Source organism: Sturnira hondurensis, unplaced genomic scaffold (genome assembly GCF_014824575.4).
Source record: "Sturnira hondurensis isolate 20B ecotype Veracruz unplaced genomic scaffold, ASM1482457v3 Scaffold0021756, whole genome shotgun sequence".
In the NCBI taxonomy this organism is placed as follows: domain Eukaryota; kingdom Metazoa; phylum Chordata; class Mammalia; order Chiroptera; family Phyllostomidae; genus Sturnira; species Sturnira hondurensis.
This window is the reverse complement of record NW_028094387.1, coordinates 84,889-108,998: the sequence shown is the minus strand read 5'-3', so window position 1 is coordinate 108,998 and position 24,110 is coordinate 84,889. Positions and strand designations below refer to the sequence as shown.

At 41.8% G+C, this 24,110-nt stretch overlaps 1 protein-coding gene across 2 annotated transcripts in view; it reads left to right on the top strand.

Annotated features, from left to right (window-relative positions):
- ITGAM (integrin subunit alpha M) overlaps positions 1-23,056 on the top strand; it is a 67,987-nt gene extending 44,931 nt beyond the window's left edge. For both annotated transcript variants that reach the window (XM_037033645.1, XM_037033644.1), the window contains 18 exons: positions 9,790-9,930; positions 10,026-10,235; positions 14,624-14,754; positions 14,850-15,013; positions 16,814-16,968; positions 17,065-17,196; positions 17,329-17,402; positions 17,635-17,776; positions 17,872-17,994; positions 18,785-18,864; positions 19,674-19,757; positions 20,051-20,126; positions 20,973-21,080; positions 21,256-21,339; positions 21,500-21,613; positions 21,700-21,801; positions 22,055-22,165; positions 22,645-23,056. In XM_037033645.1, coding sequence (XP_036889540.1) covers positions 9,790-9,930; positions 10,026-10,235; positions 14,624-14,754; positions 14,850-15,013; positions 16,814-16,968; positions 17,065-17,196; positions 17,329-17,402; positions 17,635-17,776; positions 17,872-17,994; positions 18,785-18,864; positions 19,674-19,757; positions 20,051-20,126; positions 20,973-21,080; positions 21,256-21,339; positions 21,500-21,613; positions 21,700-21,801; positions 22,055-22,165; positions 22,645-22,716 — 2,103 coding nt within the window. In that variant the 3' untranslated portion in view covers positions 22,717-23,056. The remainder of the gene's footprint in view (positions 1-9,789; positions 9,931-10,025; positions 10,236-14,623; positions 14,755-14,849; positions 15,014-16,813; positions 16,969-17,064; positions 17,197-17,328; positions 17,403-17,634; positions 17,777-17,871; positions 17,995-18,784; positions 18,865-19,673; positions 19,758-20,050; positions 20,127-20,972; positions 21,081-21,255; positions 21,340-21,499; positions 21,614-21,699; positions 21,802-22,054; positions 22,166-22,644) is intronic.
- The last annotated feature ends 1,054 nt before the right edge of the window (positions 23,057-24,110 follow it).

Genomic DNA, 24,110 nt, shown 5'->3' with positions numbered 1-24,110 from the left:
TCTGATGACCCTCCATGTAATCTCCATTTCCATGATTCTGTGATCATGCTCTAGTTGTTTGCTTTTTTTTTTTTAGGCTTAGTGGTTGAGAGTTACGAGTTTATTGTCATTTTACTGTTCATAGTTTTGATCTTCTTCTTTTTCTTAGGCAAGTCCCTTTAACATTTTATATAATAATGGTTTGATAATGATGAACTTTTTAAATTTGACCTTATTTGGGAGGCATTTTTTCTGCCCTTCCACTCTAAATGAAAGCTTTGCATAGAGCAATCTTGGATGTAGGTCCTTGACTTTTATGACTGAATACTTCTTTCCAGACCCTTCTTGCCTGCAAGGTTTTTTTTTTTTTGAGAAAACAGCTGATAGTCTTATGGGCACTCCTTTGTAGGTAACTCTCTCCTTTTCTCTTACTGCTTTTAGGATTCTCTCCTTATCTTTAATATTGGGTGATTTAATTATGATAGTATCTTGGTGTATTTCTCCTTGGGTCTAATTTCTTTGGGACTCTCTGAACTTCCTGGATTTCCTGAAAGTCTATTTCCTTTGCCATATTGGGGAAGTTTTCTTTCATTATTTGTTCAAATAAGTTTTCAATATCTTGCTCTTCCTCTTCTCCTGTGGTACTCCTATGATTCAGGTGTTGGAATGTTTAAAGTTGTCCCAGAAGTTCCTAAGCCTCTCCTCATTTTTCTGAATTCTTGTTTCTTCATTCTGTTCTGGTGTAATGTTTATTTCTTCCTATTGTTTCAAATCATTGATTTGAGTCGCAGTTTCCTTCCCTTCACTGTTGGTTCTTTGTATATTTTTCTATATTTCACTTTGTACAGCCTTCCCTTCTTCCTTTATTTTGCATCCATATTAAATCATTTTTGTGAGCATCCTGATTACCACTGTTTTGAACTCTGCATCTGATAGTTTGGCTATCTCCTCATTGCTTAGTTCTTTTTCTGGAGTTTTGATCCGCTTTTTCATTTGGGCCACATTTCTTTGTCTCAGCACACCCGTTCCATTCTAAGGGGAGGAGCCTTAGGTATTTGCCAGGGCAGTGCAACTTACTTCACTGCTTTGTGACACTGTATGTGGGGGAGGGGTCAGGGAGGGAACAATGCCACTTGCTCAGCTCTTGCCCTGCTTTCAGTCACTTTCCCCACTACCCACAGGTGAATTGCACCCATCTGGTGCTGATTCTTGAATGAGTGGGTTTGTGTACATTCTAGGACCCTGTGGACCCCTCCAAAGAACTCTCCTGTGAGGCTGGCAGTTTCTCCCACTTGCTGCAACCACCACAGGTTTTTATAGCCAGAGGTTTTGAGGTGTTATTTTCCAGTGCTGGAACCATGGGTTACACAGTCTGTCTTCCTTCCCAGTTGTTCCTTCCAGTTTATTCACATGCTAATGTGTGACCACCTGGTCTACTAAACACGACTTTGCCATGCATCCTCTCTGCCCTGGCTGCCTGTATCTATCCCTCCTACCAGTCTGAATGAATGTTTCTCCTTTTACTCCTTGGTTGTCAGACTTCCATACAGTTTGATTTTCTGGAAGTTCTGGTTGTTTTTTTGTTTTTAAATTGGTTGTTGTCCTCTTTTGGTTGTGTAAGGAGGTAAAGTGTATCTGCCTATGCCTCCATCTTGGCCGGAAGTCTTCAATCCTTCTGTTATTGATTTTAGAAAGAGAGGACAAGAAAGAGATGAAGAGAGAGAGAGAGAGAGAGAGAGAGAGAGAGAGAGAGAGAGGGAGAAGAGGAAAGTGGGAGAGAGAGAAAGAAGAGAGAGAGAGAAAGAGGAACATTGACATGAGAGAGAAACATCAATTGGTTGCCTCTTGCACACACCCTGACTGTGATCAAACCCACTACCTAGGTATATCTCCTGACTGGGAATCAAACTCACAACTTTTTTGTGTATGAGACGATCCTCCAACTAACTAAGCCACTTGGCCAGGGCTGAATTTTTTCTTGTTTCTTGAAGTAGGCTTGTATTGACATAAATTTCCCTCTTAGAACTGCTTTGGCTGTGTTTCATAAATATTTCGGTTGTTGTGTCTTCATCTTCATTTGTTTCAAAGTGTTTTTTGTTCTTCCTTGATCTCATAGTTAACTCCTTCATTGTTTAGTAACATGTTATTTAAACTCCACGTGTTTGTGTATATTTTAGTTTTCTTTTTGTAATTAATTTCTAGTTTCATGCCATTGCGATAGAAGAAGATGCTTGACATAATTTCAATCTTAAATTTATCAAGTCTTGTCTTGTGGCTTAACATGTGTTCTATCCTGAAAAATGTTCCGTGTTCACCTGAAAAGAATTTATATTCTCCTGCTTCTGGGTTAAATATTCTAAAATGTCTATTAAGACCACCTAGCTTAATATGTCATTTAAGGCCATGGTTTCCCTATTGATTTTCTGCCTGGATGATCCATCCATTGATGTCAGTGGGGTGTTAAAGTCCATTACAATTACTGTGTTACTGTTGATATTTTCCTTTATGTTCATCAATGTTTGCTTTATATATTTTGATGCTCATACATTGGCTGCTTAGAGGTTTATAATAGTTATATCTTCTCACTGGAATTATCTACTTATCATTATGAAAAGTCCTACTTTGTCTATTGCTACAAGCTTTGTTTTAATGTATATTTTTGTTTGATGTAAGTATTTCTACCCCAGCTTTAACAAATTTTATTTTCATGAAGTATCTTTTTCTATACCTTTACTTTGTGTGTCTTTCGATCTGAAGTGGGTCTCTTGTAGGCAGCATATGTATGAGCCTTGTCTTTTTTTTCTGTCTATTCCATCATGCTGTGTATTTTGATCAGGACATTTAGTTCATTTACATTTAAAGTAATTACTGATATGTACACAGTTATTGCCATTTTATTCATTGTTTTCTGATTGTCTTTGTAGTTCTCTGTTCCTTTTCTACTCTCTTGCTTACTTCTTTTGTGTGTTGATAAATTTCTATAGTGTCATGTTTGGATTCCTTTCTCTTATTTTTGTATATTTCTTATAGATTTTTGGTTTGTGGTTATCATGTGGTTTTCACTTATACCAAGCTATATTTATAGCAGTCTTTTTTAAGCTGATGGTCATTGAGGTTCAAACACATTCTCAAATGACTATAATTTTTACTCAACCTTTATGTTTGGCATGAGTTTTAATTTCTTGTGTGTTTATCTCTTAATTTATTGTTGTACATTCACATGATCTTCCTACTTTTATCTTTTAACCTTTGTGCTAGTTTTATAGTTTGTAGATCAACTGCTTTTACTAAATTTTTGCCTTTGTGCATGAGAACTTTTTCATACTTTTGATCTTTTCTTAATGAAGTCCTTTTAATATTTCTTGTAATACTTGGTTGGTTGTGGTGAACTTTTTAAGCTTTTTTTTGCCTGGGAAACTCTTTCTTTCTCCTTTGATTCTAAATGATAGCTTTGTTGGGTAGAGTAACCTTGGTTGTAGGTCCTTGCTTTTCCTTACCTTAAATATTTTGTGCCACTCCCTTCTGGCCTGCAAAGTTAGTTTTGAGAAATCAGTTGACAGTCTTATGGGAGCTTCCTTCAACATGATATTATACATTGAGAACCCTGTAGGTTCCACCAAAAAACTACTAGACCTAATAAATGAATTCAACAAAGTAGCAAGATTCAAAATCAATATTCAGAAATTGATGACATATCTATACACCAATAATGAACTATCAGAAAAAAAAACTAAGAAAACAATCCTACTTACTATTGCAACACAAAAAATGAGGTACATAGGAACAACTTTAACCAAGGAGTTAAAAGACCTGAATTCAGAAAACTATAGGGCATTGAAGAAAGAAACTGAGGAAGACACAAAAAAGTTGAAGCATATACTGTGTTCATGGACTGGAAGAATTAACATCATTAAAATGTTTGTATTACTCAAAGCAATCTATAGATTCAATGCAACTCTTATCAAGATACCAATGGCATATTTCACAGATCTAGAACAGATATTGGCAAAGGATCTAAACAGACACTTCTCCAAGCAGAACATACAGAGGGCCCATACACATATGAAAGGATGCTAAGCATCACTAACCATCAGGTAGATGCAAATTAAAACCACAATGAGATACCACTTCACACCAGTCAGAGTGGCCATCATAAATAAATTAACAAATAATAAGTGTTGGCAAGGATGTAGAGAACTGGGAACCCTAGTCCACTGCTGGTAGGAATGCATATTGATGCAATCACTCTGGGAAACAGTATGGAGTTTCCTCACAAAATTAAAAATGGAACTGCCTTTTGACCCAGCTATTCTACTTCTGGGAATATACCCCCCCAAATCATGAAACACCAATTCAAAAGAACATATGCACCCCTATGTTCATAGCAGCATTATTTACAATAGCAAAGATTTGGAAACAGCCTAGGTGCTCATTGGTAGATGAGTGGATTAAAAAAATGAGGTACATTTACACAGTGGAATACTATATAGTAAAAAAAAGAATTCTACCTTTTATAATAGCATGAATGGAACTGGAGACTAAATGCTAAGTGAAATAAGCCAGTCAATGAAAGACAAATACCATGGACTTCCAACCAAGACGCAGGCATAGGTGGAAACACTGTGCCTCCTTGCACAACCAAAATTAAGGAAACAAAGATTTAGAAACAAAAACACAACCAGAATAGACAGAAAATTGAACTGTATGGAAATCCGACAACCATTCATCCAGACCGGTAAGAGGGGTAGAGTCAGCGGCCTGCAGAGAGGGGCTTCAGCATGAAAAGGCAGTAGCTGGCAGAGCCGGGTGTGCAGGGAGGAAATGAGCAGACCCGATGAGGTGTGCAAGGCGGCTGGCTGACCAAGGTCACACATTCGCATGCACATAAACCAGGCAAAAACAGGCAGCGAGACAGACCTCGCAATCCAAGGCCCCAGCGATGGGAAATAAAGCCTAGAAGCACTGATTGCAAAGGTGCCAGAAGAGACTCCCAGCCTCACAGGAGAATTTGTTGGAGAGATCTACAGGCTCCTAGATTATACACAAGCCCACCCACCTGGTAACCAGCATCAGAAGGACTCAATTTGCTTGTGGGAAGCAGCAGAGGGGACTGAAATCTGAGAGTGGAGCAAGCGCCATTGTTCCCTCTTGGACCCCACTCCCACATACAGCATCACAACCCAGTGACTGGGTTGCCCTGCTCTGGTGAACACCTAAGGTTCTGCCCCTCATACGTAACAAGGATGACCTGACCAAAAAAATTATGGCTTAAAGTGAAGAACAAGTCAAAGCCAATACTTTTAAGTGACCAAGAGAGAGCCAACTTATCAGATGCACAGCTCAAAACACTGGTGATCAGGATGATCACAGAACTGGTTGATTTAGGTTGCAAATTAGATGAAAAAATGAAGGCTACACTAAGTGAAATGAAGGAAAATGCACAGGAAACCGATAGTGATAGAAAGATAACTGGGACTCAAATCAAGGAGTGGATCAGAAAGAAGAAAGAAACAACAAAACAGAAAAGAATGAAGAAACAAGAATTCAAAAAAAATGAGGAGAGGCCTAGGAACCTCTAGGACATCTTTAAACATTTCAACATGCAAATTATAGGGGTACCTGAGGGGGAAGAGGAAGAGCAACAAGTGGAAAACTTATTTGAACAAATAATAAAGGAGAACTCCCCCAATCTGGCAAAGGAAATATACTTCCAGGAAGTCCAGGAAGCTCAGAGAGTCCCAAAGAAGTTGGACCCAAGGAGGAACACACCAAGGCACATCATAATTACATTAGCCAAGGTAAAAATGAAGGAAAGAATCCTAGAAGCAGCAAGAGATAAGGGGATAGTCACCTACAAAGGAGTTCTCATCAGACTGTCAGCTGATTTCTCAAAAGAGACTTTAGAGGCAAGAAGGGGCTGGAAAGAAATATTCCAAGTCATGAAAGGCAAGGACCTACATCCAAAATTATTCTATCCAGCAAAACTTTCATTTAGAATGGAAGAACAGATAAAGTGCTTCTCAGATAAGGTCAAATCCAAGGAGTTCATCATCACCAAGCCCTTATTCTATGAAATGTTAAAGGGACTTATGTAAGAAAAAGAAGAGAAAAGATATGAACGGTGAAAGGATAGCAAACTCACAGTTATTAACAACCACACCTAAAATAAAAGCAAACTAAGCGGACAGCTAGATCAGGAGTGGAGCCACAGAAATGGAGATCACATGGAGGGTTAGTAACAGGGGAGTGGGAGGAGGAGAGAGGGGGAGAAGGTACAGAGACTAAGTAGCATAGATGGTAGGTAGAAAATAGACAGGGGGGAGGGAAAGATTAGTATGGGAAATATAGAATCTAAAGAACTTGTGACACATGGACATAAACTAAAGGGGGGGAATGGTAGGGGAGAGGTGTGCAGGGTGGAGGGGAATGAAGATGGGGGAAATGGGACAACTGTAATAGCATAATCAATAAAATATATAAAAAAAGAAAGACAAATACCATATAGTCTCACTTATAACTGGAATCTAATGAACAAAATAAATGAACAAGCAAAATAGATCAGAGGTACAGAAACATGGAACAGACTGATGGCTGGCTGTAGGAGGGCAGTGGGTTGGTGGGAACTGGTTGAAAGAAGGTGAAGGGATTAGGCAGAGGACACATATGCATGACCCATAAACATGAAAAACAGTGTGGGGATTGACTGTGGGAATGGGGGGTGGGTTGGGGGAGGGGACAAAGGGAAAAATTGGGACAACTGTAATAGCATAAACAATTAAAAAGACTAAAAAAAAGAAACCTTAACTCTCACTTGAAAAAAAATAACACTACAATAGTTGTGGAAGAAAACAGTAGAAAATCTTCATGACCTTGTGTTATACAAAGTATTCTTACATATAGCACTATAAACATGGTCTATAAAGGAAAAAATGATAAATAAGACTTTATGAAAATGAAAAGATTTTTCTCTGTGAAAGCCACTATTAAGAGAATGAACACATGGACAATAACTAAGATGGGGGCGGAGATGGGAGGGGGGTGGGGAGCACTGGGGGGGCAGGGCTGGGAATACAAGAAAGAAAACTGTACTTGAACAAAAGTTAAATAAAAAAAGAGAATGAACAGATAAAGAAAATATTTGTAAATTGCCTTTTTAAAATTATGTATCTGACAAAGAACCTATCTAGAATATATAAAAGACTCTTAAAACTCAACAATAAGAAGCAATCTAAAAAATAATCAAAATATTTGAACAGACACCTCACCAAAAAATATATATGGATGGCAGAAAAGCACATGAGCACATGTTCCATGCTATTAATCATTAAGGAGATTCAATTAAAACTGCAGTAAGATACATGTATTAGAATGGTTGACATAAAAAATAAACTGGCAATATCAAGTACTGCCAAGGACATGTAGGAACTAAAGCTCTCAAACATTGCTTAGAATGGAAAATGGCATGCCTATTTTGGAAAACAGTCTGTCAATATCTTATAAAGTTCAATATGCAGTTACCATACCAATAATCCTTCTCTTAGGTATTTATTATTTACATAGGAGAAATAAGAACAGATGTTTACATGAAAACCTGTATGTGAGTGTTTCTAGTGGCTCTATTCATAATCACCTAAAACTAAAAGCAATTTCAGTGTCACTTGACTGAGGAATGGCTGAACAAACTGTGGTACATAACAATGGAATAAAAAAGAATGGATTACTGATACATACCACGCCATGAATGAATTTTTTTGAAAATCATTTTTAAATGATTTTATTTATTTATTTTAGACAGAGGAGAAGGGAGGGAGAAAGAGAGGGAGAGAAACATCAATGTGAGAGAGAAACATGAATCGGCTCCCCCCTGCATACTCCCCAACCTGGAGCCAAATCTACAACCCAGGCATATGCCCTGACCAAGAATCAGACTGGCAGCCTTTTGCTTTGCAGAATGAAGCCCAAACAACTGAACCACACCAGTCAGGGCACCATGTATGAATCTTAAATGCATTATTCTAGTGAAACAAGCCATACCCAAAAGGCTACATATTCTATAATTCCATTTATATAATGTAATAGAAAAGGCAAAACTATAGGGACAGAAAAGAGATCAGTGGTTTCCATGCGCTGGTGATTGAAGGAAGAGGTTGATTACAGTGAGGCATAAGAATATTTTTGGGTGATGAAATCATTCTATATCTTGGCCATGGTGATTGTAACATGACTATGTGTTTTGTCAAAACTCATAAAACTATAATAAAAATATTAAATTTTTAAAACATATTTATTTATTTATTTATTTATTTATTTATTTATTTTTAGACAGAGGGGGAGGGAGGGAGAAGGAGGAAGAGAAGCATCAATGTGTGATTGCCTCTCACATGCCCCTCACTGGGGACCTGGCCTGCAACTCAGGCATGAGCCCTGACTAGGAATTGAACTGACAACCCCTTGGTTCTCAGGGCAGCACTCAATCTATTGAGCCACACCAGCCAGGGCAGAATATTGAATTTTGCTGTTAAGTAAATTATACCCCAATAAACCTGACCTAAAAACAAAAAAATCCTATTGACTTCAGGATGATGCTTAAATGCTCTTGTTGGCCTGTCAGCGAGGCCTTTCTCAATGCTGTTTGGGGCAGAAGTCAGATTGCAGTGAGCCACGTCTTGACATCCCCTGCAGTTTTCTTTCCTAGATCTTGCCCCAGTTTGAATTTGCTGTAAACATACATCTCCCTGTTTATCTGGTACTGTTCCCTCTGTTCTACCCTGCTGCACCAAGCACCCTGGAAGGCTCTATCTCCAAACCCTTGTCTTTTGAATGAATGAATGAATGACTAAATTCACAAATTCTGTGGGCAAATTCTACATATTGATGTTGAACATAGTTCTGTTTTTTTAACACATCTTTGAAGTTCTTTTAAAAGGTGGACATTAAGCCCTGGCTGGTGTAGCTCAGTGGATTGAGCACGGGCCTGCGAACCACACGATCGCGGTTCGATTCCCAGTCAGGGCACATGCCTGGGTTGCAGGCCAGTTCTCAGCAGGGGACTCATGAGAGGCAACCATACATTGATATTTCTCTCCTTCTCTCCTTCCTTTCCCCTCTAAAGATAAATAAATAAAATCTTTAAAAAAGGTGGACATTATTTTTTCATCACACAAAAATATTTCTGTAGTAATAGTTATTTTTAATCCATGTCAGTTGTTCCTTATTAGCCAGACTGCCAGCTTTGATTTTTTTACCCACCCCCCACCCAAAGACTTTTATGTATTGAAAAGATACCCTGTTAGCTCTTCCAAGGCTTTTCTGTCTGTAGTTTTCAATCCAACTTCTTCTTTGCTATCTTTTTTTAAATGTTTTATTTATTTATTTGTAAAGACAGGGGAAGGGAGGGAGAAAGAGAGGGAGAGAAACATCAATGTGCGGTTGCCTCTCACATGGCCCCTGTGGGGATCTGGCCAGACACCCAGGCATGTGCCCTGACTGGAAATTGAACCGGAGACCCTTTGGTTCACAGCCCACACTCAATCCATGGAGCTACACCAGCCAGGCTCTTCTTTGCTATCATAATAATCTTCCTGCAACACCATTTGAGGTAAAATCCTCATTCACTGCCCATCAGCTGTATAATATGCGCCGCTCTCTGTTAGCACATTCAAATGAGATTTCATCATGAATCATATACAGGATCACATCTGCTATAAAGGGCTTTCCCCAGCAGGCATCGTTTTTTCTTCACAGGGAGAAAACTCCCACACTCTGCTTTAGTTGGGAAGAGGTATGTGATCCTGGCCTCGTCTCTTTCAGATTGGCTCCTACTTTGGGGCCTCCCTGTGCTCCGTGGACGTGGACAGAGATGGCAGCTCCGACCTGGTCCTCATTGGGGCTCCCTATTACTACGAGCCGGCCCGGGGGGGCCAGGTGTCTGTGTGCCCCTTGCCCCGCGGGGTGAGTGGCTGATGACCAGACCTGGGCTGGGTGGGGCTGGGTGTGGGGTGGAGGGGTTGCCCAGGTTGAGGGGTTGCATTGGTTCTGTTCTGCAGAGAGCTAGGTGGCAGTGTGAGGTCATTCTCCGTGGGGAGCAGGGCCACCCCTGGGGACGCTTCGGGACAGCCCTGACTGTGCTGGGGGATGTGAATGGGGACAGGCTGACAGATGTGGCCATCGGAGCCCCGGGAGAACAGGAGAACCAGGGTGCTGTCTACCTGTTTCATGGGACCTCAGGACTGGGCATCAGCCCCTCCTACAGCCAGGTAAGACCTCATCACTGTCCCTGTCATGACAGTAACCTCTTTACTGATCTGTCCCTTTCTAATTAAATCTTCCCACAGCTGCCAGATTCATTCTCCCATTACTCCTTTCAGAACCTTCAAAAATAAATAACACACTTCACATAAACCTCAAAAACTGCTCAACTCTAGATTAATATTACCACAACTGCAGGAGGTGCCTAGGGGCACCAGTATCTGTGGTAGACAGATGAGGAGATTAGGCATAGGGGTGATAAATGGCAAGCTGGAAGTGTAGGGATTTGGCATTCCTTTTTTCTGAATCACAGACTTGGTAAGGTAACCATAAATCCTGGTTTGCCTACATCTGTCCTGGATTTAGACTGAAAGTCTTCCATCTCAGGAAACCCTTATAGTTGGTCACCCTACCAGGACTGCATGCCTCATGGGGTTGTGACTTGTTTAGTCACACAGGGCTCCTCTCTCAGGAAATTTAGAAAACTTTCAAATTTACAAGAAAAGTTGAAGGAATTGAACAGTGAACGTCCATATACTTACAACCTAGAATCTACAATGAACATTTTCCTAGATTTACTTGATCACATATCCATTCTTTTTATACAGTCCATCTTATTTTTAATGCATTTCAAAGTAAGTTGCAACATCAGTCCACTTCACCTGCAAATATTTCAGCATGTACATGGTTAACTAGAATTCGGTATTTGCTTGCTGTTATTATTTTTATTTTTAATATATTTTATTGATTATGCTATTACAGTTGTCCCATTTTCCCCTTCACTTCCCTTCACCCTGCACACCCTCTCTCACCCACATTCTCCCATTTTAGTTCATGTCCATGTGTCATACTTATAAGTTCTTTAGCTTTTACATTTCCCATACTATTCTTTCCCTCCCGTCTATTTTCTACCTACCATCTATGCTACTTATTCTCTGTACCTTTTCCCCCTCTCTCCTCCTCCCACTCCCCTGTTGCTAACCCTCCATGTGATCTCCATTTCTGTGGTTCTGTTCCTGTTTTAGTTGTCTGCTTAGTTTGTTTTTCTTTTTGTTTTAGGTGTGGTTGTTAACAGTTGTGAGTTTGCTGTCATTTTACTATGCATGTCTTTCATCTTCTTTTTCTTAAATAAGTCCCTTTAACATTTCATAGAATAAGGGCTTGGTAATGATGAACTCCTTGAACTTGACCTTATCTCAGAAGCACTTTATCTGTCCTTCCATTCTAAATGAAAGCTTTGCTGGATAGAATAATTTTGGTTGTAGGTCCTTGCCTTTCATGACTTGGAATACTTCTTTCCAGCCCCTTCTTGCCTGCAAGGTCTCTTTTGAGAAATTAGCTGACAGTCAGATGGGAACTCCTTTGTAGGTGACTATCCCCTTATCTCTTGCTGCTTCTAGGATTCTTTCCTTCATTTTTACCTTGGCTAATGTAATTATGATGTGCCTTGATGTGTTCCTCCTTGGGTCCAACTTCTTTGGGACTCTCTGAGCTTCCTGGACTTCCCGGAAGTCTAATTCCTTTGCCAGATTGGGGGAGTTCTCCTTCATTATTTGTTCAAATAAGTTTTCCACTTGTTGCTCTTCCTCTTCCCCCTCAGGTACCCCTATAATTCGGATGTTGGAACGTTTAAAGATGTCCTGGAGGTTCCTAAGCCTCTCCTCATTTTTTTTGAATTCTTGTTTCTTCATTCTTTTTTGTTTTGTTGTTTCTTTCTTCCTTCTGGTCCACTCCATTGATTTGAGTCCCAGTTTACTTCCCATCATTATTGGTTCCCGGTGCATTTTCCTTCATTTCACTTAGTGTAGCCTTCATTTTTTCATCTAATTTGCAACCTAAATCAACCAGTTCTGTGAGCATCCTGATCACCAGTGCGTTGAACTGTGCATCTGATAGGTTGGCTATCTTTTTGTGGCTTAGTTGTATTTGTTTTGGAGCTTTGATCTGTTTTGTTATTTGGGTCCTTTTTTTTGTCTTGACCTGCCTGTTACATAGTGAGGGGCAGAGCCTCGAATGTTCATCAGGGCAGTGCAACCCAATCACTGGGTTTTGACGCTGTTTTGGGGGGAGGTGTCTAAGAGGGAACAATGGCTCTTGCTCCACTCTCTGCTGGATTTCAGTCCCTTTTGCTGCTCCCCCCAAGAAAACTGGGCCCTCCTGGTGCTGATTTACATGTGGGTGGGTTTGTGTATGTTTTAGGATCCTGTGGACCTCTCCAGTGAACTCTCCTGTGAGGCTGTGAGTCTATTCCAGCACCTCAACCCCCACAGGTGTTTTCAATTGGTGTTTTGAGGCTTTATTTCCCCGAGCTGGAGTGTTGGGTTGTGCAGTCTGTCTCACTCCTTAGTTTCACCTGGTTTATCTGCACCCAAATGCGGGACCACCTGGTCCACCAGCTGCTTTGTGTGCCATGCCCCTCCACAATCCGCCACCTTGCTGGGTCCACCCACTGCTGCTCTATGCCCTGGGTCCGCCAGCCACTGCTTTTTTTTGAGATGACCCCTCTCCACTTGGCTGCCAATTCTACCCCTCCTACCAGTCTGCATGAATGTGTCTATTTTAACTCCTTGGTTGTCAGACTTCCATACAGTTCAATTTTCTGTCAGTACTGGTTGTTTTTTGTTTCTAAATTTTTGTTGTCCTTATTTTGTTTGTGTGAGGAGGCACAGTGTTTCTACCTAGGCCTCCATCTTAGCCTGAAGTCTGCTTGCTGTTATTTTTAAGATAAAATTTACAGACAGGAAATGCAGAAATCTTTAGCCATTCAAAGATTTTTGACAAATGCATACATGTGTTGCAACTCGCTCTCCCATCAAGATCCAGAACATCATTATCACTTCAGAAAGTTCTCTCTTGTCCCTTCCCATATTTTGACCAACTTCATTCCAGAAGAAACTACTATACTGATTATTTTCTACCACAGATTAGATTTGCCTGTGCTAGAACAAGGTAGGCCCCAGTATTTTTTACAGGCTCATTAGTTGTTGCCAAGGCTAAGAACAGCTGCCTTACCAATGGAGCCTCTTTTCACAATTGTGTATTATAATTATGTCTCTTTGGTACCTGTTGCTTCTCTTTGTAAACGGAATTTGAAGCCTGTGGTTTTACTTTATTTTTATTACAAAAGCTTTACATACTTGTATAAATGTATAAATCTAAAGTGAACCATGAAAGCCCCACTTCCCCTTATCTGTACCATAACTTACCCTACAAAGGAGGACAAGGTTAGGGGGAGTATAGTTTATGTGTCTGCACACACACACACACACACACACACATACACACATACATATGCACACATACCTTGTAGACTTTGGAATTAACAACGAATGCAAAATGGATTCATGCTATCCTGTTGTTCTATTGTTTGCATTTTTTACTTTTTTCCCCCAATGATTGTGGCTGGAAGGGGGTGCTCAGTGTTTGGACAAGCAAATAGACTATGGCTTTCCCAATTTCCACACTATACATAATTTCAAAACAAAACTTCATGCCAATGGAATACAATAATTTCTTTCTCAAAAAATTTGATTTATGATGCACATGCTGTAAACACACAAATCTTAATGAACTTTTACATATCTGTGAACCCAAATAAACACCACTTAAAATTAAGATATAGTGAATTTCCAGTATCCCATGCTTCCTTTCAATTGACAAGATCACTTTAAAAATCATGGTTAAATATAGATGATATAAAATTCACCATCTTAACCACCTTAAAGTATATAGTTGAGTGGCATTAAGTACATGACAAAAATACAAAATTTCTTTTTATTTTGCTGTTATTCTTACACATAGACTAGAGAGTCAAAATTGTTCTTAAAGGCTGATTATGAAAAACAATGATTTCCATACCTACACTATGGTTTCATCTATATTTCCCCTTAATTTGAGGAAGCCACTTTCAATGATTTTCCATACTTGACATGACTTTTTTGCTGCTTTTTGATTTCTGTTTTGGCATTGACTTCTCACCATGGGAGGTGAGGACTGAGTCCTTTCAGACCCCTCTGCCACACATATTCACACACCTTCCACTCCTCCCCCTACTCCTTATATTTAAGTAATAATTTTGGGTTAGATCAATATTCAGTGTTTGCCCTATCCTGACCATATAAATGAGATTCAGCTGAGTCAAACTGCATGCTTTTGCTATGCTACTTCTTTTCTGTAAACTATTTGTTTTCCCTCAAAAACCCAGGTAATTAATGGAAACTTTGGCCACCTCAAAACTGTGGCCTAATGCTGAACACTTGCCCTAATTTCTTGAGAAATTGTAGAAAATGGCACTTGACTGAAGTCCAGACAATCTCTCCTTGAGTCACCCTGGGCAACTGAGTTACACACTTCCCTTTCTTTCCCATTTCCTTTCTCCCCTCCTCTTTTCTACTAGAGAATTACAGGCTCCCAGCTGTCACGCACACTCCAGTATTTTGGTCAGTCACTGAGTGGGGGCCAGGACCTCACAATGGATGGATTGGTAGACCTGGCTGTCGGGGCCCAGAGACATGTACTGCTGCTCAGGTGAGACTCTGTTTCTGAGCACACTAGGTTATCTTCCCTTTAAGGAGCAATTTCACTGTCTGAAGACCCTTGGTGGCCCTTTGGTGTCTCTACAGGTCCCAACCTGTGCTGAATGTTGATGTGACCATGGTCTTCACACCCAGGGAATTGGCGAGGAGTGTGTTTGAGTGTCAGGAACATGTGGTGAGAGGCCAAAATGCTGGGGAGGTCAGAGTCTGCCTCCATGTCCTCAAGAGCACAAAGGACCGGTTGAGACAAGGTGAGCCCGGTGGGTAAATCTCAACAGGTTAAATGACTGGGGAAATTAACAGGTAGCCCAGCTTTCTCAGCATTTTTGGCAGTTCAGAACAAAGTGCTCACAGGCTCCAACAGCCTTCTCAAAGCTTGGCTGGAGTAAGCAGCTGATTCCCTACCTGGGTGGGGAGGCACAGCAAGCCCCATCGAACAAGTAAGCATGTGGCACTCCCTTCCTCTCTTCAGTTCTCCAGGTAACCAAGGGCCTCCCACCTATGAATTAACTGGGGCCGTTTTTTAAAACTGGGAACTCATTTAAGGGAGAGTTGGCATTGATGAAGCTAAACACAAATTCACAAAGCATTCAGACATGCATTTTATCAAAACGAACTTGCCTTCTTCCTTTGTTTCTACTCTTAAGGAGTGACTTTGTGCTTGGGGGTAGAGGAATAGTACTGGTACTACTAGAGAGAAATAGGAGGAGATCATAAAAGTAGGTTTCTAGCAGTAATTTTAATGAGTTGAGGAGACAGCAGTCAGAATTTGGGGCAGCCAGCTTGAATAGAGATTGAGAGCAGTCTTGATACGTAGAGGATTGCTGAGAAAGAACCCCCAAATTTACATAGACATTCCTTTCAAGGCATTGGCTGACTCTTAAGTTATACACATGTGAGCCAACACTCCAAGGAACAGTTGAAGAGAGCAACTGTAGAGCTAGAGTTGAGCAGAAATTCAGCAGCTGCCCATTGCTGGGGAAACAGAGATTTGGGAGGGGCCTCTGTTAGCAACTTAGTCTTTCTATTGGGACAATGTCCATTGAGTCCAGCAACCAGAAGAAACAATAGACAATAAAAAAAGACTCACAGGTGCTTCATAAATTAGAGATATCAAGTAGGAATTTAAAAAATAACTCTAATTATTGTCTTTAAGAAAAAAGAGGCAGGGTGGGCTGGGATGGGGGTAAAAGGTGGGAAACTGTACTTGAACAACAATTAAAATAAAAAAAAATAAAAAAAGAGGAAATGATGAAGAACTTCAGAAAAGACTTGAAATTCATAAAATAGAGTCAAATGGAGACTCTGGCACTGAGAAACACACTAACAAATTAAAATTTCAATAAACAGATTTAATAGCAGATTAGAAGCAGAACAGAGAATTAGTGAACTGGAAGGTAAAGCAATTTAAAACATCCAGATTAATATACAGAGAGCAAAAGATGAAAGCAACAGAAAGAAACCATTAGAGGCATATGGGACATGGTGAAAGATCTAATAAACATGTTATTGGAATTTCCAAGAGAAGAGAGGAGAGAATAAGAAAGAAGCAACAGTTAAAGAAGTAATGGTGAACAATTTTCTAAAACTGATGAAAGACATCAAAATTCTCTACCATATCAAAGCAGGATAAATATATAGGAAACCATACCATGGTATATTACACTGGTGTACACACATTCTACGTTGTACTATACCAAAGTACAAACTGCTGAAGACCAAAGGCAATGAAAAAAAAGTTAAAGGCAGCCAGAATAATTATTTATTTTTTTCTGGGACTTAATTTTCCAATATGTAACAGAATAGTTACCATTTATTGAGCACTTACTATGTGGCACTGCACTAAGTGCTTTACAGACACCATTTCATTTCATTTTCACCACTGTGAAAGTACAGTTATTGCCCCCAGTTCAAAAACAAGAAATTGGGACTCAGAGAGGTCTTAGCTGCCCAAAGTTGTATAACTGTGGGCAGAGGAGCTGGGCTTCAAACCGCTGCCTGCCTGACTCCAAAGCCAGGCTTCTCACCACTGTGATGCCCTGCCTCTTCAGGAGAGATCCAGAGCATTGTCACATATGACCTGGCTCTGGACCCAAGTCGCCAACATCCTCGGGCCATTTTTGATGAGACAAAGAACAGCACACGCAGACAGACGCAGGACTTGAGGCTGAATCAGAAATGTGAGACACTGAAGCTATGGTTACCGGTAAGCAGGGGGTAGCCATACTCCTGGGTCCTCCAAGTATGGGGTGGGCTTAAGGAGCTGAGAAGGTAGACCCCACAAACCACCACTATCTCTCAGGATTGTGTAGAGGACTCAGTGACCCCCATTATCCTGCGCCTCAACTTCTCTCTGGTGGGGCAGCCTTTGCCCTCTTTTGGGAACCTCCGGCCAGTTCTAGCTGTGGATGCCCAGAGACTCTTCACAGCTTTGGTGAGTCTTGCAGGGGCATGGATGGGACCAGAGGCCAAGATTGTTGAAACTCATTTTATATTTTATTGTTTCATTTCACATCATTTTATTATCTCTTTTCATTAATGTTTTATCATATTCTATTTTTTGCAGTTTCCTTTTGAGAAGAATTGTGGCAATGACAGTGTCTGTCAAGATGACCTCAGCATCACCTTCAACTTTAAGAAGTGAGTGTCCTTTTCTCATTGCTACCTCCAAGCCTACACCAAGACCTGGTGCCCCGGTATTCTCTTGGCCTCTGAAGGAGCCTGACATGGCACAGAGAAGCTGCTTTGGAGGCATTTGTGTGTCTTCCCCATCCACCGTCTTCTCTCTCCAAGTGTCTAAGCCTCCTTCTCAATAGAGCAGACTTCTCACAAGGAAGTCCTCATCTCATATCCTGGCTTGTTCTCCCCAAAGTCTAGACACCCTGGTCGTGGGTGGTCCCCGGGATTTCAATGTGATGCTGACTGTGAGAAACCAAGGCGAGGACTCCTACAGGACTGAGGTCTCCTTTTTCTACCCACCTGGCTTGTCCTATCGGGCAGTGTCAGGGATCCAGGTAGCTAAATTCTTCTCAGGCTCCATCTGATTTTGCTTTCTCGGTCCCCATGGCTGGTGGTTGACATCCTCACCTTTGCCTCCCTTGCCTTCCAGAACCAGCCCTCATGGCGATCCTGGCGTGTGAACTGCGAGTCTTCCCCTTCCACCAAAGGGCCTGAGACTTTGCATAGCAGCACCTGCAGCATAAACCACCCCCTCTTCCCAGGCAACTCAGAGGTCAGGCTGAGGATTCCTTCTCACCTTTTCTCCTTTGTCTTCTGAGTTCTTCTCTTCTTCTAAGTAGAGTTTCCTTTTTTTAAAAAAAAATATTGATTAATTTTTAGATAGAGGGGAAGGGAGGGAGAAAGAGAGGGGGAGAAACATCAATGCGTGGTGGCCTCTCATGTGCCCCCTACTGGGGACCTGGCCAGCAACCCAGGCACGTGCGCTGATTGGGAATGAAACCGGCTTTACAGGCCAGTTTACAGGCCGGTGCTCAATTCACTGAGCCACACCAGCCAGGGCAGAGTTTCCTCTATTTTTTTTTTTTTGAGAAAGAGCTTTATTGAGGTATAATTCATATACTATGCAATCCACCCATTTAAAGTATACAAATTCAGAAGCTCTTAGGTTGTTCACAGAGTTGTACATCCATTACTATGATCAATTTTAGAATATTTTCTTACCCCAAGAAATGACCTGCTCCCCATAGCTATCAGGCACAGTCCTCCTATTTCTCTCAGCCCTAGGCAACCACAAACCTACTTTCTGTCTCTAGAGTCACCTATTCTGAATATTTCATATAAATGGAATCATATTTATATGTGTGGTTCTTTGTGTTGGGCTTTTCACTCTGCATCCTGTTTTCAAGTTTCATCCATATTGAAGAACTTCATTCCTTTTTACTGCTGAGTAATATTCTGTTTTATGGATGCACTGCATATTATTTATTCATTCTTCAGTTAATGAATATTTGGGTTGTTTCTTCTTTCCTATTCTTGTTAGTCTCTCTTTTCTCCAACTCCAGGTCACCTTTAATATCATATTGGATGTGGACTCTTATGCTTCCCTTGGACACAGACTACTTCTCAAGGCCAATGTGAGCAGGTATTGCTGTCCTTGGCCTCCCACAGGTATCCTCCACTTTGCAGTCACAGCCCTTTGCCCAGGGTGAACAGCTGCCCTCTCCCCACTGGACTTTGGTTCTTCCTTTGGCTCATTCATTCAATAAACACTGAATGAACACTCACATGTGCCAGGCATTGTGCCCAGTGCTTGTGGGACATGGATGGACAAGACAGCCATGGTTACTGCCCTCACAGTGGTTATAATTTAGTGGCAGACAGACAGGAAAGCTGGCATTTACAATGCAGCATGAAATGAACTATGTACTGATTCTTGAGATCTTGGTGTTCAGAGAAGATTCCCGAAGAAGATATGTTTAGGCTGTGAGTTTGCCAAATAAAGACATACATTGAGGATAGGCATGAAGACAGAGTGACAGAAGAGTGGACCAACCAAAGCCTGGAGACTGGAAAAATCAGACTGTGTTTAAATGTGGCCTGAGCACATGATGTAGGATTTAAGGAGTTGGTGAGAGATTGTCAGTGTCATGAACTGACTAATGGGTTTTATTAGGAAATTTGCAGTTTAACCAGGGTGTGACATGGTCACATTTGCATGGTAGAAAGATCACTCTCCAGGAGTGCTGGGATTTGGGGTGGGAGCATTTTTCAGGGACCAGGGAGAAGAAGGCACCACAGATATCCAGGTGAGTAGAGATGGGCCTGGACTAGGTAGAGACAGTGAGTAGAAAATAGTGGTGTTTAGGATTTACAAACACCAGAACCTGGTTGTTGGTTTGAGGTGGAGGGAGGAGAAAAGGGAGAAGAAAAGAGCTCTTTGTTTCACTTCAGTGAGAACAACATGCCGAGGACCAACAAAACTGAATTCCAGCTGGAGCTGCCTGTGAAATATACTGTCTACATGGTGGTCACCAGGTGCTGGCTTTTGGGGCTGGACATGGCCCACGATGTATATGTGTGTGAGTCTGTGCACATGTGTGCTGTGTGTGTCTGAGGATATACATGCATGGGTGTTTGTGTGTGTGTATGTGTGTTTGTATGGCCCAAACTGGCACACACATTGCCCCCTGCACACCATCCTGCTCACATACTCTCCGGGCTGGCATTACTCATGTGTCTGTTTATTCCCTTATACACTTAGCCTGAGACTCCTTTTCCAGAACACTCCTGATGTTCTGTCACCTCCTGCCCCTTCTTTATACCTCTAGCCATGAGGACTCCACCAAATATCTCAACTTCACAGCTTCAGAGAAGACCAGCCATGTTATAAAGCATCAGTATCAGGTGGGGAGATGGGGCCGGGAAGGGAAACCAATGTGCTGGAGTGCAGAAATGAATGGGAAGCATGCATCAGATGCCTGCTGTGTGCAAGGTTCCGTTCCAGGCTCACTCTCTATACACCCACAAAGCACTCAAGCATGCACATACATGTGTGCATACAGTCATGCCCTGGTATCCATGGGGGATTAGTTCCAGGACTCTTCCCCTATTACCAAAATCTGTGAATGCTCAAGTCCCTGAGATATAATGGTATTGTACAGTATTTACATATTACCCATACACATCTGCCTGTATACTTTAAACCATCTCTAGGTTACTTATAATACCTAGTACAATGTAAATGCTATGTAAATAGTTGTTAGACTGTCTTGCTTAGGGAATAATGACAAGAAAAAAGTCTGTACATGTTAGGCAACTGTTATAGGCCTAACTACATAGTACATGGCAGCAACAATGTAACATTTTTTTTCTGAACATCTTCCACCAACACTTGGTTTAATCTGAGGATGCAGAACATGTATGTTCACTCATTTTATCTTCATAATAACTCTGTGGCAGAGGCACTGTCATTATCCCATTTACAGATGAAGAAATGGGCTCAAAGATGTTAAAAACACATGCCCACAGTAACCAACAGTAAGTGGATGATCCAACACTTAGGACCAGCCTATCTGGCCCTTGTATGTGTGTTTAATTGCTAAACTTGACTGCCTCCCAGAAAGCATCAAGTGGCAGGGGACCTGGGTCTGTGAGGCCTTACTCAGGTGTCCTGGGTTGTCAGGAGTGGGAGGCTGATTGTAGCTACAGAAAAGGCCAGAGCCCTGATACCAGCCCCCCAACCCCTTGCAGTTCAAGAACCTGGGGCAGAGGAGCCTCCCCATCAGTGTGGCCTTCTTGATTCCCATCCAGCTGAACAAGGTGACTGTGTGGGATCAACTGCAGTTCATCTTCTCCCAGGTAAGCCCAGCTGAGCCTGAGGATTAGGCTCAACTCTTCCCTCCACAGGTCTTTCCTAAAGTCTGTTGGAATTTGGAGCCATTTCTGACCCTCTTCTGGACCCAGGACTTCTCACCCTCCTTCAGGGTGGGCCCAGGAAATTTCACTTCTCTCCATGGTGTTGCTCTTTCCTCAGAACCTATCCAGTGCCTGCCACACTGAGGAGAGGGTTCCTCCTCACTCTGACTTCGTGGCTGAGCTTAAGAAGACCCCAGTGCTGGTAAGAATAAGTGTAACTACAGCTTCAGGGCTACCTGCAGACTCAGCATTGTGCCCTTGTTGGTGCCCAACACTGTCTCTCAAGTGAGTGGGAGGAGTGCATGGAGTGTTTTCTGCATCCAGCTTTCTTAGTCATCATTCCTCTCTCCTCCTTTCCCCAGAACTGCTCCATTGCTGTCTGTCAGAGAATCCAGTGTGACATCCAGTCCTTTAGCGGCCAGGAAGAATTCAATGTCACCCTCAAAGGCAACCTCTCATTTGACTGGTATATCAAAGTATGTGGGGCCCTGAGGCTCACCCAGTCTAGATGTGATACTGCAGGGGGCACATGGCTCTAGCTCCCATCCTCTCTGCCCCACAGACTTCACATAACTACCTTCAGGTTGTGAGCACAGCAGAGATCCTGTTTAATGACTCCACATATGCCCTGCTTCCAGGACAGGAGGCATTTGTGAGAGCCCAGGTATCTGTCTCAGGCACAGAGGGACTATTGGAAGGAGGAGGGGAGGCTGGGAATTGTGCAGATGTCTGTGTTGAGAGAGAAAGAGAGATTGAAAGAGATGAGGTGGAGGAGGGGGGAGTGAGGGCTAAGGTTGGGGACATAAGGAAGGGTTGGTTATTAGGTTCAGAGTGTGTACAAAATCTGGCTGGGGAAGCCCCAGAAATCCAGAGTCTATCTCTCTTGATGCACCTCTCTTCCCCTCTCCCTGCCTCAGACAGAGACCAAAGTGGAGCCATATGAAGTACATGACCCTGTACCGCTTATTGTGGGCAGCTCTGTGGGGGGGCTGGTGCTCCTTGCCCTCATCGCCACTGGACTGTATAAGGTATTCACTTGAGGCTCTCTTCCTGCTTGCTCCTGTCCCCCTTGCCACTTCTCACTCAGCAGCTTCACTGTTGGACTTGACTCCCAGCAGTGCTGCCAGCTTTTTGACCTGTGGCCTTAGTTTAGAGCCTTAGTTATAGAGCCCTAGTTTCTTCAGCTGTAAAATGAGCATTTAAATACCCATTTTATGAAGGTAATTGAGTTAATATATGCAGAGCACTTAGAGTGCTCCCTAGTACAGAATGACCACTATATGAGGATGAGTTCTCCTTCTTCTTCTTACATTTTATATTTCTTTCTTTCCTGGCCTCAAAATTGATGCCATCTCCCTCCCTGCTCCACTTTCCCCAGGTCCCTTCTACATTCTGCCATGTTATTCTTCGTATCTCTTGGTCTCTCTTTCCCCCCTCCTAGCCTGCATGGCCCTCATTTACTCCCCTGGCTTCAGTGGTCTTTACTCCTCTATCCCTGCTCCCACAGCTTGGCTTCTTCAAACGGCAGTACAAGGACATGATGAATGAAGCTGCTCCAGAAGCTGCTCCACCCCAATAACAGTTCCTTCTTCATGAAGTGGCCTCTTCTGAAGCACGCAGGACCTTGGCTAGACCAACATGCAGGTTGCTAGACAGACACATCTGTCCAGTAGGAGGCTGGGGTGGTGATGTCTCACTCAGGAAAGACCTGCTTAGTTTTTAATTTCCATTTGTGTGTGTGTGCATGTGAGTGTATGAAGGTCATGTGCGTGATTCAGATGTCTCTTCCATGGGTGGGCAGGTGGCTTCAGCAAATGCTCTCAGGCATAGGGAATTGCTTGGACTTGATTATGTTTGAGTGAAGGTGCCATTCAGCCTTCCTCCAGGACAGAGGTTATGGTAGCTCTTGTGGGTAAATTTAAAGGGAAAGCAACAGATGCCCTCCCTGCTGAAGGATGTGAGAACTCCCTTTGTGGGTGTGCACATAGACCTGCAGAAACTTGTAGAGCTGGGACCAAGACCTTGTGGAGATGCCATGCTGGAACCAGGATCTGGTCAGACAACAGGAGCCTCTCCAAACCCATTCCACACTAGAGCTAAATATGTCCATTGAGAAATGATACACTTCCCTTTGCCTATTCACTTATTATTTTAACATTACTTTCATTTTTTGAATTGATAAACCTATTCATAGTACAAAAGTGAAAAGATGTGCAAGGCTGTGTGGTAAAAAGTCTCCCACCCTGGTCACCGCAGTCATTTGTCATTTTGAAAGGGCAGTAAAGTCTATGTGTTTTCAGGTCTCCTTCACAAAGACATATGCAAACACATACACACACACACCTTTTACACAAATGATAGCACACATTTTTATGCTGTTCTGCATTTTGCTTTTTTCATTACTATAGCTCAGATATTTTTTCATAAAGATGTAATGTACATCTTCATTCTTTTATTCAGCTCAATAGTATTCTATTGTGTGGATGAATCATAATATTCAGTCTCCTTTTGAGATATTATTTCCAATCTCTTGTGATTAAAACAATGCTGAATTAATAAATTGAATACATGTCATTTTTTACATATGTGTAAAGATCATTTATAGGGTATATTCCCAGATGTTTGGATTCTCCCTCAAGCAAACCCAAAATAAAAATTTGAGTGAAAGTATTTTTAAATATGTTTTATTGGCTATGCCATTACAGCTGTCCCATTTCCTCCCTTCATTCCCCTCCACCCTGCATATCCTCTCCCCCATCATTCCCCCCCTTAGTTCATGTCCATGGGTCACAAGTTCTTTAGATTCTATATTTCCCCTACTATTCTTGCCCTCCCCCTATCTATTTTCTACCTACCGTCTATACTGCTTATTCTCTGTACCTTCTCCTCCTCCCACTCCCCTGTTGCTAACCCTCCATGTTATCTCTATTTCTATGGTTCTGCTCCTGATCTAGCTGTCTGCTTCATTTGCTT